Genomic DNA, 16,860 nt, shown 5'->3' with positions numbered 1-16,860 from the left:
AATTTTAATATTTATCGTATTAATTATTTACGTTTTAATTATAAATTAAAGAATTACTATTTAGAATGATAGTATTTTCTGATCACTTTATTATTATAGGGTAGAAGTACCATTTGTGGCCACTTTAGGGCCAGTTTTGGCCACTTAAAAAATTTTAACAAAATGATACGCAATGAGATAATTACTTTTTTTTTAATTCATTCAAAGACAATTTTTTTACTGTATTATAATAAATTTTTTTTTTTATACTTTTTCATCAATTAAAATAAAATATCAAAGGTCCAAAAATAGAGGACAGGCTACAAATGGTACTTCTACCCTATAACTTGTAGTTACTCAATTCATAAAGTTCTTTTTTTTCCGTGTATAATTATGCAGTGTCAAAAGAAAAGCAGTTAGTCAAAGGGCTTTGCAGAGATTAGTACTCTGCTGAATCCAAATCTATCAGTTTGCGTTTGCTGTCCATTAATTTTTAATTAAACCCCACAATTTTTAATTAATTTACCGTTTATTTTGGGCCTCCACTTGGCACCTCAATATTTCACCTGTACTCCGGTATTTTTGGATACAGCTACTAGCCGCCCAGAATAACCATCCTAAATATTGGGCGCTGCCCAATCATCCTTCAAAAACCTTATCCTTATACTTATATAATAATTAGGTACAAGATTTTTGCCTTAACTTCGAAATGAATGGTTCAAATGTTTAATATTACAGCGAAAATATTAGTCTTATAAAAAATATTTTGAAACAAAAGTTTTAGGAAATTTATTTTTATAAAAAAAATGTCTCTTATGATTTTTTTATACGGTCAATATTTCCACTGTAATTCCAAAATTTGACACCATTAATTATTAATTGCTATTTTTAAATAAAAGCAAAAATCCTGGTCCTAATAATAATAATAATAATAATATGGAGGATAAAGGCAAATATCGTTATCGGTATCAGATCAATTTTAAATCGCGATATTTAAAAATTTAATGATTTACAAAATAATCGACAATCAATACCCACTGGGGTCTATTGACACTCTAATGCGGTCCAACCTGGACTATGTTTATAATAAACAATATAAATATTCAAATAAAACCAAGGAAATATCCGGTATGTAACAATACCAACTCTATTATTTGTTTATTACAAAAATTATTGATAATTGTAAGAAACAATATTTTTTAAAATATTACTTTTATTTTTAAATACATAAATACATTATTTAATAATTTAAATAAATAATAATTAATTAATTAATTAAATAAATACATATATATTATTTTACAAGAGTTAAGTGATTCAATTATGGCTGATGACCTATAACTCGTTTGCGCGTCAATTATTTAATACTACACAAATTAAAATTTTTTAGAGCAAATGAGACCTATCAATACCACTAGGAGAAGGTATTTAACCCACAATAAATTTATTTTTCTAAAAATTTCCGGTGGTATATTAATTTCAATCTAAAAAAATTAATAAATAAATAAATAAATAATAAATATCAATTAAATAAATTACAGCCTCATTATTTTACTCTGTCTGCCCCGTCTCACAGGCATTTTTCTTCCAAAAAAGTCATCAATATTTTCATACTCATTATCTTTCTTCGAAGCTTCAGTCGACGAGCCACCATTTTTATTTTTCTTATTATCATCATCATTGTCATCATCAATCAAAGCTGACATCAAACTTGTTTCTTCTTCGTCATCATCATCATCATCATCATCATCAAGCAAATCTTCTTCACTGACTTCATGATCATTATCATGATCAGGTCTTTTGTCGTGACCCTCCACAGAAGTGGTTTCTTCATGTTTAACATCATCATTTTCCTCATGGTCTTCAACATTTTCCGTTTCTTCTTCCTCTTCTTCTTCATCATCATCTTCATCATCATCATCGTCATCATCACCATCATCTACAGCCGCACTCAGTAGATCATCTTCTTCATCATCGTCGTCATCAGTATTGTTATCAGGCTTAGGAAGAGGGTCCGGCGTCGCAGGTTTAACTAAAGGCTTCTTCACATCATTTTTGATAGCATTAGCGCTATTTGAAGTAATACTCGTTTTTTTATCAGTAACACCGACAATTATTTTTTTAATCACTGGAACTTTTTTTACTTTAACCACTTGTTTATTGTCATTCGACGCTGCAGCTTCTAATGGCTGCTCTGTCTTATTTTCATCAGTTGTCTCACTTGTACTGGAGCTGATTTCTAAAGCTAATTCAGTAACACTTGATTCAGTCATCGGTTCTTCTTCAGCGCTTGGTTCCGTAGCGTTTTTCAAAGAAATCTCAGTTGAACTTTCCGTCTCACTAGTTAGCCCAAGTGCTTCTTGACTGACGGCGACCGTCGAAGTTTCGGCTTCAAGTTTAGGTGCTTTAGTAGTTGTGCGGCTTACTACTGGTTTTGCTGTTGTCGGTTTGTTGATAGTTGGAACAGTTAACAACAATGGGGAAGCAGTAGATGGCTTCTTCTTTTCAGTTTCATCGTCATCGGTAATTATATCAAGAAACGCATCTAAACCTAATGAATAATCATCATCATCGTCGTCGTCGTCGTCGTCATCATCTTCATCATCAGATTGTTGATTTGATCCGGCAACTGCGGTATTTTTTGATGGCAATTGATTAATATCTTTTTTGTTGTCACTGTCATCGGACAAACCCAAGAAGGAACCGAAATCATCATCATCATCATCGTCATCGTCATCATCATCATTTACATTCAATATAGACGGGGGGAATGCTTCTGCAGGACGTAATTTTAAACCATCTGGACCAAAGCTAAAAATAATAAATTATATATTTATGTTTTTTTAATTAATTAAGTAATGAATAAGTAAATAAATACCTGAAGCAACTAACACGAAGTGATGCTTCAACTTCATAACTTGATTGTAATTCTAATCCAAGGCACGCCTTGAAATTATCATCTGATTCTCGTTCAATAGAATATATTCTTCCGCAAAATTTCGAGTAACCACCCGGCATTGGTACACAAATTGTACGCGATTTTTTACCTTTAATTCAATAATTATCATTATTATTATTATTATTTAGTTGTGAATTTATGAAACGATCAGTGTTGCATAATTTTTGAAATAAAGGGATTACGGCTTTCCTGATCAGATTAATTGACTTTTTTATTTAAAGTCCCTGATTAAACAACTGAATTCGATCGAATTAAACAGAATTGAATTTTTAATTCTATATAATTCAGATAAATTCTGTTAATTCGGTACCTAACTTGAAAAAGAATTCTATCTAATTCGGCAGAAAAACCAGAATTTATTCAAATTGAAACAAATTTAATTAATTCTATTCTGTTTAATTCGAAAATAATCCTCGAATTTCTGGTTCTGACTCCGAATTGAACCGAATTGAAACCGATTCAAAAATTTTAAATCGGTTTTATTCTATTTAATTCGAAAATAATCTTTGAATTCTTTTAAATTCTGTTCTACCGAATTTAACAGAATTGAGCAGAATTAAAATTTTTAATTCGGCTGAATTCAGTTGTTTAATCAGGGTTGTGGATAACGTTTCGTTAAGTGAAGATAACATCTTCAGACCCTTTTTCTATGTAATCAATATAATAAAATTTAATTGCTTCGCATCATGAGTCGTGCAATAAAAAAGTCATTTAATCTGATCACGAAAGCTGTCATTCCTTCATTTCAAAAATTATTATTATTATTTTGCATTGCGCATGATCATATTGTTATCATATTTTTGGCATAGATGAATATATATGAGGAAGGAGGGGCAAAACGGGGTATTTGAAGAAATATCAAGATTTTGGGGACTCAAATACGTTAAATCTTGTTTTTTTTTAATGATATTCAAAGTATATAGAAAAAATTTTCGGCTGCTGTTAAAAAATAAATTTCATTTTTCCGGGCAAAATGGGGTACCCTCTAAAAAAAGGTAAATAAAAAAATTATGAAAATTAAATAACTGATAAAATTAAATTTTTCTATAAGTAATTTACATAAACAAAATTTATATTTCACATGATCATTAGATTCAAAGGAAGAAAAATATTTTTAATAGTTTTTATCATAAAACAAGTCATTAACATTTTTTGACTTAAACTTTTGATTTTTGAATAACGTCCCCTTTCTGGGTAAACCTCGTAACTGCAAAAATTATAATTTTTCAGAAAACAGTCAAAACATCTATTCTGCTACACGTGCGTCAATGGAAATATTAAAGTTCAAAAGTCTCTCGAACATTCTGTTATAATTATTAAAACTTGAAACTTTTTTTACGCAATAGCAGTACTAAAGAATGTTTTTCACTCATAATTTTAATTATGAAAAAAAGTACTTACGAGGTTTACCCAGGAAGGGGACGATAAGTTTAACAAAAAAATTCAAAATAATGCTCAATTGTATTCACAAAAGTAGTTTTGGAATGTTCAAAAAACATTATTTTTTTATAGAATTGTGCCCCCTACCCTATTATGCCCCTATCCCATTTTGCCCCTTCCTCCCCTATATTAATTTATAGTGAGCGACTTAATGAACTTTGAAAATTGAACTTGACAATTTGAACTTTGGTAAGTTTGAACTTTGGCGATTTGAACTTTGGTACACAGAAAAAAAAGATTCCTTGACGTAAAAAATTTTTACTCACTCCAAGAAAATTTTTACTTCACCCAAGAAATTTTTTGCGTTATAAATTGAAAACAAAAATTATCTTGGAGCAAGAAAAAATTTTTTGAGGCAAGAAAAAAATTCTTGGGCCGAGAAATTTTTTCTAGTCCTAGAAAAATTTTTGTCTTCAATTCAAAATGCAAAATATTTCTTGCGCCAAAAAAATCCTTTTTTTCTGTGTAAATTTGAACTTTTATGAATGAAACAACCTATTCATATTCTTATAAATATTAACGATGATGATGATGATGATGAAAATAATGATGATGAAGAACTTTTAAATAAATCAAAGTTTATTGGTAAAAAAATAATTACATTAAAAAAAATTATTTTGGATGATAGAAATACTAAATTATTCAAAGTTCAAATTTACCAAAGTTCAAATTGTCATGTTCAAATTTCCGAAGTTCATTAGGTATGGAACCCAATATATATTCAAAAACAATTTAATAATAAATTTATTAATTTTTGTGAGTGAATTCAAAGTTATAATAGAAAGGAATCAAGAAAAAATAACGATGGTTTGACGCGATATCAAAAGACCTGGGTTCGAATCCCGGACTAAACCACCATTATTTTATCTCGGTTCCTTTCTATTATAACATTGAATTCGCTCATACAAATTAGTATTATTATAATTACAGTAAATTATGTAATAATTAAAAACAGTCTTACCATGAACGACGGTGCTTGTCAAAAGATTATCACCGAAACTTAATTGTAGTTCCAAGTTATCTTTCTCAAAGTATCTTATAGAAGCACAGCCTAAAAACACAAGTATGTTATGAGAGAAAAAAATTTATGTATTATCATTATGTGTCTAAGTTAATAGCTCAAGTTTTTTTTTTATTAACTTCATAACGGTAAAAATAATTCCGTTTACCATTAGCCCATTAACTAACTGTTTTTTAATGTGAAGCTCAAATAAAGAAATTGCGCCGCATAATTATTTCTTTATTATATATGTATAAAAATAATTAAACTACTTTATGAATAGAAAACGTTAGAATTTTTTTAATTAAAAAATTTCTATCGTTAAAATTTTTAATACCCAAGAACTAAGCCAAATATTATTTCACACAAATAAGCGGTTATTTTTTAAATTTAAAAAAATTTTTTTTACCATTATTTTTTTTTAACGCTGTATCTAAAAATTGTAAATACGGTTTTTTAAGATTAATATACATATTAAGATTTGTTATTTTTAAATTTAATTAAAAAGAAAAAATACCTGGTCCTTTTAATGAAACAACAGGAATATGAAAATCGCGACAACATTGGCAAACATCTCTATCGCAAGTGCAATATTTATTCAAATTTTCCGTAGCTTGATTTAATGATAAAATAGAAACACCCAAATTTCCTTGTTTTGCTCTTCCTTCGGTAGCTCTGATGACTCTTCGCAAACTGGAAACTTCATCTCGGTCTAAAAATAAAAACAATTAATCAAATCCATTTTAAATCAAATTTTTACACGGGAAAAAATAAATAGGTGCTGAAACAGGACGTGGTCCTGTGCGAGCAACCGGACAAAATCCTGTTGCAGCAACAGGATTTCTATGTTACAGCAACAGGACACATCCTGTGGGAGAAACAGAACAAAATCCTGTTGCAGCAACAGGATTTTTTCTGTGGGATCAATAGGATAAGGAACAAGTTTCATGTACAAATTTTTTTTTGTCAGTATAATATAATTTGAAAATTTAAAAAAAATTCAAAATTTAGAAAAAATTCAAATTTTGAAATTCAAATTTTTTTTCGAAGTTAATTTTTTTTCTAAGCTTTGAATTTTTTTTCAAATTTTGAAATTTCATTATACTGACGAAAAAAATTAGTACATGAAACTTGTTCCTTATCCTAATGATTTCACAGGAAATATCCTGTTGATCTCACAGGATTTTGTCCTGTTGCTCCCACAGGATGTGTCCTGTTAATGTAACATAAAAATCCTGTTGCTTCCACGGGGTTTTATTCTTTTGCTCCCGCAGGATCACGTCCTGTTGCAGCACCTATTTATTTTTTTCCGTGTAACAATTTCTTTTATTAAAATAAACATATTTTTTTTCAAAACAACTCTCGACTATAAAAACTTACCGATAACTCTTCCATAGGCAGCGAAGGCTATTAATAAAAAAATCAGCAGCAACTCAAACACCGTAGACAATCGCATTATTATCTTCTTTTATCTTCTAAAAAAAAGTAAAACATAAATAAAAATGAACAACTTCTAACACGTAGAGAACAAAGTTAAATCCACGGTCTAAAGAATTTATTTAAATAGACTTAAAAAATTTGAATAGCAGAAAGATAAAGGATGTTGATAATAGAGTAAATAACAAAGGGAATTATTTCAAGCAGATTTACATTTGATTATTGTTATTATTTTTTATTTTCCGGTTCTAAAAACCATCTGATGCTGAAGAACATTACTATAGAAGATGACGTGTCGCGGATTGTAACAAACGTTTTTTTTAAATCTTACTCGACTTTATACATTTACTCGTGACTACAAAACTCAACAGGTTGGCCTACATCACGGTCACGGTCAAAGCAACTTGAGTAGTTTAGTGCTTAGTTACAATCCTCATACATCACTCTTATGGTGCTACGTGTCCAATTTAATTACCATTATTATTATTATTAAACTAAGAATGGTCAACTTGTTGCAATTTATTGCACGTGCAGTTATGCATTTATCTAGTTCTTTAACTTCCGGTTACACGTTACCATAACATGAACTTCAAAAAAAAAAAAATAATAATTCAATTTAAACTTTATTTTAAAAAAATAAATTACCAAAGGTTCTAACTTCCGATACTTAATATTTTTTTGTTAATAAAAAAAATAAACTGCCGGTGAAATATAATTAGAAAAATTACAATAAAAACTTACGTGATAATTTAAAATAAAAAAAAATCTAAAGCGTTAATAAAAACTTGAAAAAATAATAAGTAACACCTTGGCGTGATATCCTCGCGGTTAAAACTCTTTTAAAACTGTTAATCTTACGAAGTCGAATGCCCAACTGAAGATGCCACCCGGCTCCCCTCCCCCTGGTAAGGTAGCTCTCAAAGTCGGTCACAAACCACCACCACTGGACATAACATTATACTTACCGTAGTTAATTATTAAGCATTCTAATGTGCATCTAGGCAATATAAATAAGACTTTAGTTAGTACGGAAATGAGAAAGGATTATTCGTACAAGTGTGTCCATTATGTATATATAGAAGTAGAAAGACCCAACCCAACCGAGTTGCCTTGCTCCAACTGATTACTTTGTCATTACATTACATGCGATGTCCAATGATGGACATCGAAATGTCTAACCCGATGCAATGGTATGCCAATCAATGTTCAATCACTCCACTGATAGGCCATCGGACATTCACTGTTATTTTTTATTTTTATTTTTATTTATAGTTTTTTTTACGATCCTCTGAATTTATAGAAACTCCAGTGATTTGGGTCCGAGTCCAACCGAGTGAAGATTTAAATTTTTTAAATATTTTTTTTATGACCAGGTACCGTATAATCGGATAAATATAAGCTGATATTTGAAAATAGTTATAGTAGAATGGATTTAGTATTTTATTTGGAGAGACACACATCGTCTACTACCTTTCTCTGGTCAGTGGGTCGAAGAAAGTAGTGGCCCGAAGCGGTTTACCTTGGCTAATAATCTTTTATCGTACTCTGGAATCCAGTATAAGGAAAAGTATTGTCCTGCCTTATTTATTTTATAACACTATTATTAATATTTTTATTATTACGAGCCTACAGTCACTACGTGACTGACAGAGTATTACTACTAAATTTATTAAATATGATTTCAATTTAATTGTTTAGTAAAATTTATACTCGAAAATTAACTCTAGAATCTTTTGTTTATTTATGTTCTTGAAGATCGGAACGTTTTTCGCGGAACGAAAATAAAAAAAAACGATATGAAGTAAAATTTCCTGGATCTAGATTTCTGAAATAATTCGCACGTCAGTCGAAAATTGCGAGCCACCCCCAGCTACCCCTTGAGTCACTTTTAAAGTCAAATTACATAAATTATTTTCATTTTCGTTGCGTGAAAAACGTTCCGATCTTCAGGTACATGTTTATTTCTACTATCATTGAAATTTAATGAGACAAATCTCATTATTAACTCGCAAACTTATTGATTTCGATGATTGTATAATCATGGATTCTTGAAAAAAAATCTACACGGTCAAATTTTTTTTTATTAATCGTCTAATATGTTTTTTTTTCACTGACACCAAATTAAATCTGGTTAATTTTTAATATCATAGAGGACATGGCTTAGACTAAATTTTTCTTATTTTCTCTTAATTATATATATATATATATATAATAGTCATATATATTCAGTGATATTCAGTGACAGAATAATTAAAATATTAATTTATTTGAAGAAAATAAAGACGATCGCCGGTTTTTCCCGCGTAATTTAAATGTAATTTGGCAATAAAAAATTCAAACCATGAAAAGACACAAATTTAAGTCGAGACCTTTTTAACAGTACCAAATTTAATAGCATTAACTGATTCTACACTGTAAAAAGAGCGGTGTTAAAATGAAATAAGACTGTGTAGGCGGTGTAATTTCGCAGTGTTAAAATAGCGGCATTAAATAGGTGTAAAAAAAAATTCCACGTATAGAAATTAGAAAAAAAAATGTATTAAGGGAAGAGACCTAGTACCCGATCACTTCATGTATTTGTATGTCTATATTTACTAAATTTTACTAAATATAGATATACAAATACATCAATGATCGGTGGGTCTCTTACCTTACATATAAAAAAATATAAAAATTTAATGAATATTATCTTGAGGAAATTTCAATTTTGCTGTGTACTTATTTAAATAATTATTTATGTTTTACGTAATTTATTTAAAAATTAGACAATTTTACACCCACCACTTCAATCACCAATAATTTAATTAACCCTCGGAATACGCACTTCACTTTTGAAGAGTCATATCTCAAAAACTATGCATTTTATCGGAATGCAGGTCATGACGTTTTTTGTAGGTAAAACAATGCTCTTTCGAATACAACTATCATTACTTCGAATTAACTAATTTTTAACGGTGAAAAAATTAATTAAAATCAAACCTAACGAGAAATATTTTAGGATACAAAAAATTCTGGGGTCAAAATGGCCCCCAGTGTACTCTGAGGGTTAATTAATAAAAATACTGTCTAACTGTAGTGATCAAGTAAGGGAAAATATTTACAAAGCAAAATATTTTCAACACCAAAAATATTTTAACATCGGTAAAGAATATTTACATCGCTGGCGGTGTTGAAATTTTACACCGAAAATTTTAGTCCTACACTGCCTGGACTTACCCCAGTTTTTTGTAGTGTATCATATAGATATGGCTGGAACAAAATTTTCCTTATTCTCTTAATAATATAGATTATTATTATTATTATTAACATTATTATTATTGTTATTATTATTACTATTTGTACATTAATTTATTAATCGACGTCTCCATCTTCCTTATTCTTCATCAGGTTTTGTTATTTATAAATCTAAAAAAAATATAAATCACTTTTACATTTTGACCTGTCAAAAATTTTATAATTAAATATTTATTCAAAATTATAAATTTAAATTAGTCTTTAAAAATCTTTGGAATGCAATAAAAAGCGTAAAATGCAATGACGTAAAATGAATTAAATATTTAAAAATAAATAAATAATTTCATAAATTAAAAGTTCATTAAACTTGAGAGAAATTTTTTTTTCACATCAAAATTAAGTAATTAAATTACAACAAAAAACAATAAAACGTTAATTGATCTCCTTCGGTTTAAACTTGGTGTAAAAAAATTTTAATCAAGACAAAACCATAGCCATTTATTTTTTATCGACATTCTATAATACTTTATTAAGAAAACTTGACCATTAAAATAATAATAATAATATTGTGTCAATTGAAAATAACTGTCTAGCATTAGTCTACGCGTAATTGAAATTAGTAAGAGCTTTGATACATTTAAATTACAAAAGTACAAATAAAAGTAAGTATATATATTTATATACAACACAATAATAATAATAACAATAATAATAATAATAAGTAAAAATAAATAGATGTATATATAAACGTAAACGTAGGAGTGTGTTGGGTCGAGACAACTGGTACCGGGTTCACAAGAAGAGGGTCACCCGGTAACCTAAATGAGGTTCTTTGCCCGTAGCCTCCAATCCCTCTGCTTAAACTTGAAAATAATCCTCATCCAATGACGTACTCTCACCAGCAGTTGTCCACCAATAAAAATAAAATATCTCATGTGTGTAGACATCCAACACCTTGATACCGATGATCGTGTATTATATCGTCGTCAAGCGTACCTTAATACAGACAATGTCAAGTCAGATTTAGTATAACATTATTCCTTATATACTTGACATAAAATTATAAATTATAATAATCCACACCACTGATTCCTCTTCTTCCTCTTCCTCTTCCTCTTTTCTTCCTCATATCCATCTAAGTAATTCACGGTTTATTAAACCCGTAAACTTATTTTTACCTTTTATTATAATTAAATCTCCCAATATAACCCACTCTCATTAAATATTTACCTCTACTCTTATCTGCCGGATGGGTGTTGGGTCTGTTAAATATATTTTCACCATTTCCTTCTCATTTAACACTTATTCTGACAGTTGTCTCGGTACTGGGTTTGCCTGAGTTTGGTTGGTTGGTGGGCGCTCACCAGGAGTGGCGCCGATCCTTAACGCTTATTTGTACCTCTTTCTGCCTTCTACCTTATACCTGGCTACCTTCTCTTCTCTTGATTCTCTCGAGAGACTCTTGAGAAGTAAAGTCTGTCTGGGTTGTATTGCTGGCTGACTGGCTAACTGGCTGACAGTGCCTGTGGCTGTTGTGAACTAAAAGACTTAACTTAAGATCGTGTGTGCAGTAGTAAGTACACTTTTGTACAAGTCACCACGAGAGTATGGCCATCAACAAGTTATTCGTATTTCTTTCTTGTGCTATCGTTGCTGTATCATCTGCTGGGATACTTGGTGAGATTTATCATTAAACAAAGTGTTCTATACTCCTTTTTTTTTTTACTTTAAAAATTATTCATCATTTTATTAACGATAATTAAAAATAACAGAGACACTGTTGTCATGGGATCTGCATGAAACGGAAGGAAGATCATCGATGCCACAGTCAAAGTGTCTTTGTCAAACATCCGGTTGTTTGTGTTGCGTTGATCTTAATTTAACCTCGACAATCGATCTCGGTGGACCGGCTTGTGTTAATATCAAACAGAAAGAAGATAACGTATCATTAAATCTTAATTATGGAGACAATCCTGTGCACAATGCGACTATAAAGATAGGTCATTATTAAAATTATTTATTTTATTTAAATTAAGAGGAAAGTATATTGTGATATATTGATAAATATACTTGTTATTGTTATTGTTATTGTTTCTTTACGTGATACAATGTAGACTAATGTAGTTTGTTTTATTTAAACAGCGGACGCGGCTAACAAACCGACCTGTATGAATCTACTTTCGGATTTGGCCCAGTTGTGCGCCAAGTTTACGTCAATCAAGCGACACGACCAATCAGATTACGATGGTTGTTTGGTTATTGAACCAGCATTGATGCGCACACCACAGGCGACCTATCATATTGGTTGCTTTAATTTTAATAATAATGTTAAACAAATTCAAAGTACAACGTAAGTATTCTGTATGCTGTTAAAAATTTGGTGTAAAAATCGACCCACAGACTTTTTTAGAATGTGTAGTGGGAATTAACGGTGTAAAAAATTCGCGGTGTAAATTATCTGTCCGTGGAATTTTAACACAGTGTAATCTACTTTTTTTACACCGTTCGTAATTTTAATTAATGAGCAAAAAATTTTATTTAGATACACAGAAAAAAATCATATCTTGGTGCACAAAATTTTTACTTGACCTAAGAAATTTTTCGCATTATAAATTTAAAACGAAATTCCGATCGTAAGGCACACACAGCGCGTTCGCGCTTGAGGTGTGCAAAAATATTCTTGGGACGAAAAAAAAATTTCTTGAACCAAGAAAAAACTTGGCGCAATAAATTTTTTTAAGTCCGAAGAAAATTTTTGTCTTAATTTCATAATGAAAAATTTTTCTTGCCCCAAGAAATATTTTTTTTCTGTGTATTAAATACACAGAAAAAAAAATTTCATGGCGCAAAAATTTTTTTATATTATAAATTAAACACAAAAATTTTTCTTGCTCTGAGAAAATTCATTCCCGTCCTAAAAAAATTTTTGTTTTCAATTCATAATACAAAAAATTTCTTGGGATGGGAAAAAATTTTTTGTGTCAAGAAATCCTTTTTTCTGTGTAGTATTTTGAACATTTCAATATTTTTATGATTTTTTTTTTTAACACAAAATTTTTACGCTTGGTGTAAAAATTTTTAATTCACCGCCTAAATTTAACACAATATTTGGTATAATTTTAACTCCAAATTTTTAACACCGAGTCATTTCCACTACACCGAGTCCGAAAATTTATTATTATTTTTTTTTTTTTTTCAATTGTATCAATAGTGATAATAATTAATTTGATATTTAGCATTGAAAGTACTACAGAAACAACCGAAATACCGGAAGAAGAAGAAGATGAAGTCGGTATTAATACAGATGCGTTAATAGCTGCAGTATCAGAAAGCGCTGAACAAGGCATTGCATTTTTTTCACGATGGCTCGGCCTCAATTTCAATCCAGGATTAAACTTAACTAGTAACAATAAAGTGCAAGAAGTTGCTGCTTCACGACAAGAAATAAGTTATGATAATAACAACAACAAAAACAATAATAATAATTATAATGATAATAATACTTCAACGGTACGTAATGGCCGTATGTTTGATCAGTATCTGACGCCACAGGAAAACAGTGATGAGAGATTCAAACAATTACTAAGTGCACAAGATAATATTGTTAAAGAATCGGCAAGAATTGGGCACGCGGATGAAGGCAGGACGACTTTTGTTTATGCTCAACAACAAAAACAACTCAAACAACAGACAGTTGACAGCCCACATAAAATAAATCTTCCTATTGTACCGCGGGAGTCACGTCGCGGCGGACGTGCTTACAATATTCATCAGCATGTTAATGAAGTGTGACGCTTGAAAGATTCATAATGAGAGATATTAAAAATTGATATATTTGATATTTCATTTAAATATATATATAAAAAAAAAAACCTCAAACAACGGAATTTAAAATAACGTATAGGATTGTAATAATAATAATAAGTATGATAAGCAATAGAAAGTGGAATTAGGATTCCAGTCAATCGTCATGTTAGAAAGCTATACTTTAGTCTGGATGATAAATCGATTGGTTTTAAATTTTCATTTCTGTTATTCGTGCTGTTCATATTATCATTTTTTTTATGTAATTAGAATACAATTGAAAAACTTTCGACGTCTTAATCATGCGTATAATTTTATGACGCGCTCTATTAATAAAAAAAATATATATATATTATTTTTGTTGCGGACTCAGTAATTGACCCCACAATTTTTTGGTAATAAAAAATGTCCGTTGTTTTTTTAATTAAAATTTTATTGACTATCTGTAGGTTGGGGAAGAAAAATATAAGCAAATTTAATAAGTGATAATTTGAAAAAATGTTTGCATAATTAATAGTCGATATTTGAGAGTTCAAAAGTTATTTAACTCTAAAATTTCAAGACGTATCCTGCGTTAGAAAATTTGATCTGTTTTAAATTGATTAAAAATTCTAAGTTATTTCTATTCAATTTTACTTTTTATTTGTATTTAATAAACTTGTGAAATTTTATCGAGTTTTGCCTGTACTATTCCTTATTTGGACTATTTTCAGACGTGTTTTTAATAATTTTTAGTCTGGTTTTGCTCGCCTTTAGATCAAAATCCGACTTTTTTCTCACAGTACCCGAGTCGAAAAGTTTCAGCATTATTTCAAACTGATTAAGCTCAACTGGATGGACCTGACGTAAATGAAGCTGACTGCGCTGAACTGAACCTTATTTGAAACTGACTGCACTCAATTGAGCTTTAAGTTAAACTGTTCAGCCTGCTACAGGAATGAAATTGAAGCTGGATGTAACCTGAACAAGCTTAAACTTCAAACTGACGTAAAATTTTCAGGCTGTTTTAAAACTGAACCTACTATAGTATAAAAAAGACACTGAATTCAAGCTGAATAACCTGTAGGCTATTCAGTTCAAAACTAGCTTGTCTTCTTTTGTTTTTATCCAGACCAAAATCAGACTTATACTGCCTATTATTTTTATTAGTCTATTTTTGATCGTCTTTAGATAGAGAACAGCTTAAAATTTTAATGAAAATTTAAAGACAGACCAATTAGTCCAAATACAATTCAGTTCGACTAAAATCAGATCAAATTTCCGACCCGAGATATAAATGATATATTTTTTTCCATCAACTTACAGATGATCGAGTAAATAATTAAAAAAAAATTAAGTTAATTATTTATCGTAAAAAATAGCCTAGAATTTCATAATGACCAAAAATTTGTACACTCGCTGAAAGCACATAAATAACTTGAAAAATGAAACTGTATTTTTTCCAGTCTTTTTAATACTTTGTAATTTTGCGATTGTAATTTAAATATTTTTCTCTGAAGTTGTTATTAATTATTAATTAGCGTAGATGTATTGTTATGTATTGATCAATAAAAATATTATTGTAGAAAGTTGCATTTTAATTATACTCAAAATTTCATGCTTTACATATATTTTATCATTATTGACATATATATATTTTGTTTTTTAATTAAATATTAAAACTAAACTACTTATCGGCATCGTTGCACATTTTTTTAACATACAATCTACAGCACAAAATTATTATTTAGTCATTTCATTTTATCAGCTAAGACGCGTAATTAAAAAACATTTTTTTTCGATATGATTTATTTATTCTTTTAGAATAAAGCACCCGTTTTAATTATTGCATTAATGGATTGCAGATACAGGGTGGCCACAAAAAAATGATTTCAAAATTCTCTGATATTTCCCGGTTTTCCAGTAAAGTTTTTCACATTTTTTCCTGATTTAGACATTTTCTTTGTATCATTTAGATATTCAAAGTTTTTATTATATTTTCATTTTTAATAATTAAATTATGCGAGAAACCATAAAAAATGGCAATAAAATAAATTAATATTGCCTACTTTTGATTATTCGATGTTAATAATGTATAAGTTAAAATATTTAATAAGAAATTTTATGATTTAAATAAATTCAAAATACACTGGTTACAAAAATTAAGGGATACTCAAATCATTTATTACACTGATAAAATGAAGTATTAAATATGTACTTGAACTCTGAAACTCAGAAATTATGAAAAATTATAATTAATTTAAACATTTTAATTAGTCATATAACAGTCAACAATAAAACAACATTTGAAATAAATTTCCCAAAAAAGCGCGAATTTTAAATAAAAAAAAAAAAAGTTATTTCTGTAGAACTAAAACTGCATATGTTTATTTGAGTCATTGACTTATGGGGTTTCTCAATTAAATGAAATTGCTGTCACCCGGTTAATTTTTTTTTAAACGCTGATTTGATGCATATTTTGATTGATTTCTACGGGGGGATATCCAAAGAACCCAAAAATGCAAAAAAAAACAATTTCGTAAAAAACATGACTTATGGGGTTGCTCAAATAAACGATTCATTTAAAGACCAGATCAGAAAACTAGACACTTGAAGCTACAATTGGCCTTTTTTGTTTTTGTCGTATGACCATTTTCCTTCGAGTTACAATCTGTTGAAAATCACTTTAAAATTTGAAATTTTTTTAATATCCCTTAATTTTTATAACTAGTGTATAATTGAAAATGTTTTTAATTTTGAACTGTTACAATTTAATTCCCAGATACTTTTTGAAATTCCCTGACATTTCGATGATATTCCGGTTGCATGAAATTCCCTGATAATTCCCGATATTCCCGGTTCGTGGCCACCCTGAGATATTCGATTTATTTCGTCCCTTCTACAAACTATTAATTTTAAAATTTACCATTTTAAGTGGAATGTTTAAATTCAAATAATTGTTTTATTATTTTTCTTTTTGGAAGACAAAATCTATTGGCAGTTGATTATAATTTATTTAAAATTTTCT

The 16,860-nt window shown here is 29.2% G+C and overlaps 2 protein-coding genes across 5 annotated transcripts; one reads left to right on the top strand and one right to left on the bottom strand.

Annotated features, from left to right (window-relative positions):
- Positions 1 to 1,434: 1,434 nt before the first annotated feature.
- LOC130666405 (coiled-coil domain-containing protein 1) lies at positions 1,435 to 7,706 on the bottom strand. 4 transcript variants are annotated; one of them, XM_057467371.1, is made up of 7 exons: positions 7,557 to 7,706; positions 6,759 to 6,853; positions 5,896 to 6,090; positions 5,788 to 5,811; positions 5,340 to 5,429; positions 2,858 to 3,026; positions 1,435 to 2,790 (listed from the first exon to the last, which is right to left on the bottom strand). In XM_057467371.1, exons 2-7 carry the CDS (start codon positions 6,832 to 6,834, stop codon positions 1,515 to 1,517), a joined length of 1,830 nt encoding a protein of 609 aa, XP_057323354.1. In that variant the 5' UTR covers positions 6,835 to 6,853; positions 7,557 to 7,706; the 3' UTR covers positions 1,435 to 1,514. The 4 variants fall into 4 exon arrangements, with proteins under 4 accessions (XP_057323354.1, XP_057323355.1, XP_057323356.1 ...); XM_057467372.1 differs by having other exon boundaries at positions 6,759 to 6,850; positions 7,557 to 7,699; XM_057467373.1 differs by lacking the exon at positions 7,557 to 7,706 and adding an exon at positions 7,029 to 7,046.
- A 3,803-nt stretch (positions 7,707 to 11,509) lies between these two features.
- On the top strand, positions 11,510 to 15,393 carry LOC130666355 (uncharacterized). The gene is made up of 4 exons (XM_057467249.1): positions 11,510 to 11,726; positions 11,822 to 12,049; positions 12,192 to 12,399; positions 13,286 to 15,393. The coding sequence occupies exons 1-4, from the start codon at positions 11,657 to 11,659 to the stop codon at positions 13,839 to 13,841; spliced, it is 1,062 nt and encodes a 353-aa protein (XP_057323232.1). The 5' UTR covers positions 11,510 to 11,656; the 3' UTR covers positions 13,842 to 15,393.
- Positions 15,394 to 16,860: the final 1,467 nt, after the last annotated feature.

The sequence above is a fragment of the Microplitis mediator genome, chromosome 4, assembly GCF_029852145.1.
Source record: "Microplitis mediator isolate UGA2020A chromosome 4, iyMicMedi2.1, whole genome shotgun sequence".
Taxonomy (NCBI): domain Eukaryota; kingdom Metazoa; phylum Arthropoda; class Insecta; order Hymenoptera; family Braconidae; genus Microplitis; species Microplitis mediator.
The sequence above is the reverse complement of the archived record's forward strand: the minus strand, read 5'-3'. Positions and strand labels throughout refer to the sequence as shown.

What these genes read in the sequence shown, in the direction of transcription:
- LOC130666405 (XM_057467371.1), bottom strand. Translation starts at nt 6,834, where the DNA reads ATGCGATTGTCTACGGTGTTTGAGTTGCTGCTGATTTTTTTATTAATA. An exon ending in TGCCTATGGAAGAGTTATCG is followed by an intron (nt 6,091 to 6,758) that starts GTAAGTTTTTAT and finishes TTTTATTTTTAG; the next exon opens with ACCGAGATGAAGTTTCCAGT. An exon ending in TGTTTCATTAAAAGGACCAG is followed by an intron (nt 5,812 to 5,895) that starts GTATTTTTTCTT and finishes TACAATTTTTAG; the next exon opens with ATACAGCGTTAAAAAAAAAT.
- LOC130666355 (XM_057467249.1), top strand. Translation starts at nt 11,657, where the DNA reads ATGGCCATCAACAAGTTATTCGTATTTCTTTCTTGTGCTATCGTTGCT. An exon ending in CAATGCGACTATAAAGATAG is followed by an intron (nt 12,050 to 12,191) that starts GTCATTATTAAA and finishes TTATTTAAACAG; the next exon opens with CGGACGCGGCTAACAAACCG. An exon ending in AAACAAATTCAAAGTACAAC is followed by an intron (nt 12,400 to 13,285) that starts GTAAGTATTCTG and finishes TTTGATATTTAG; the next exon opens with CATTGAAAGTACTACAGAAA.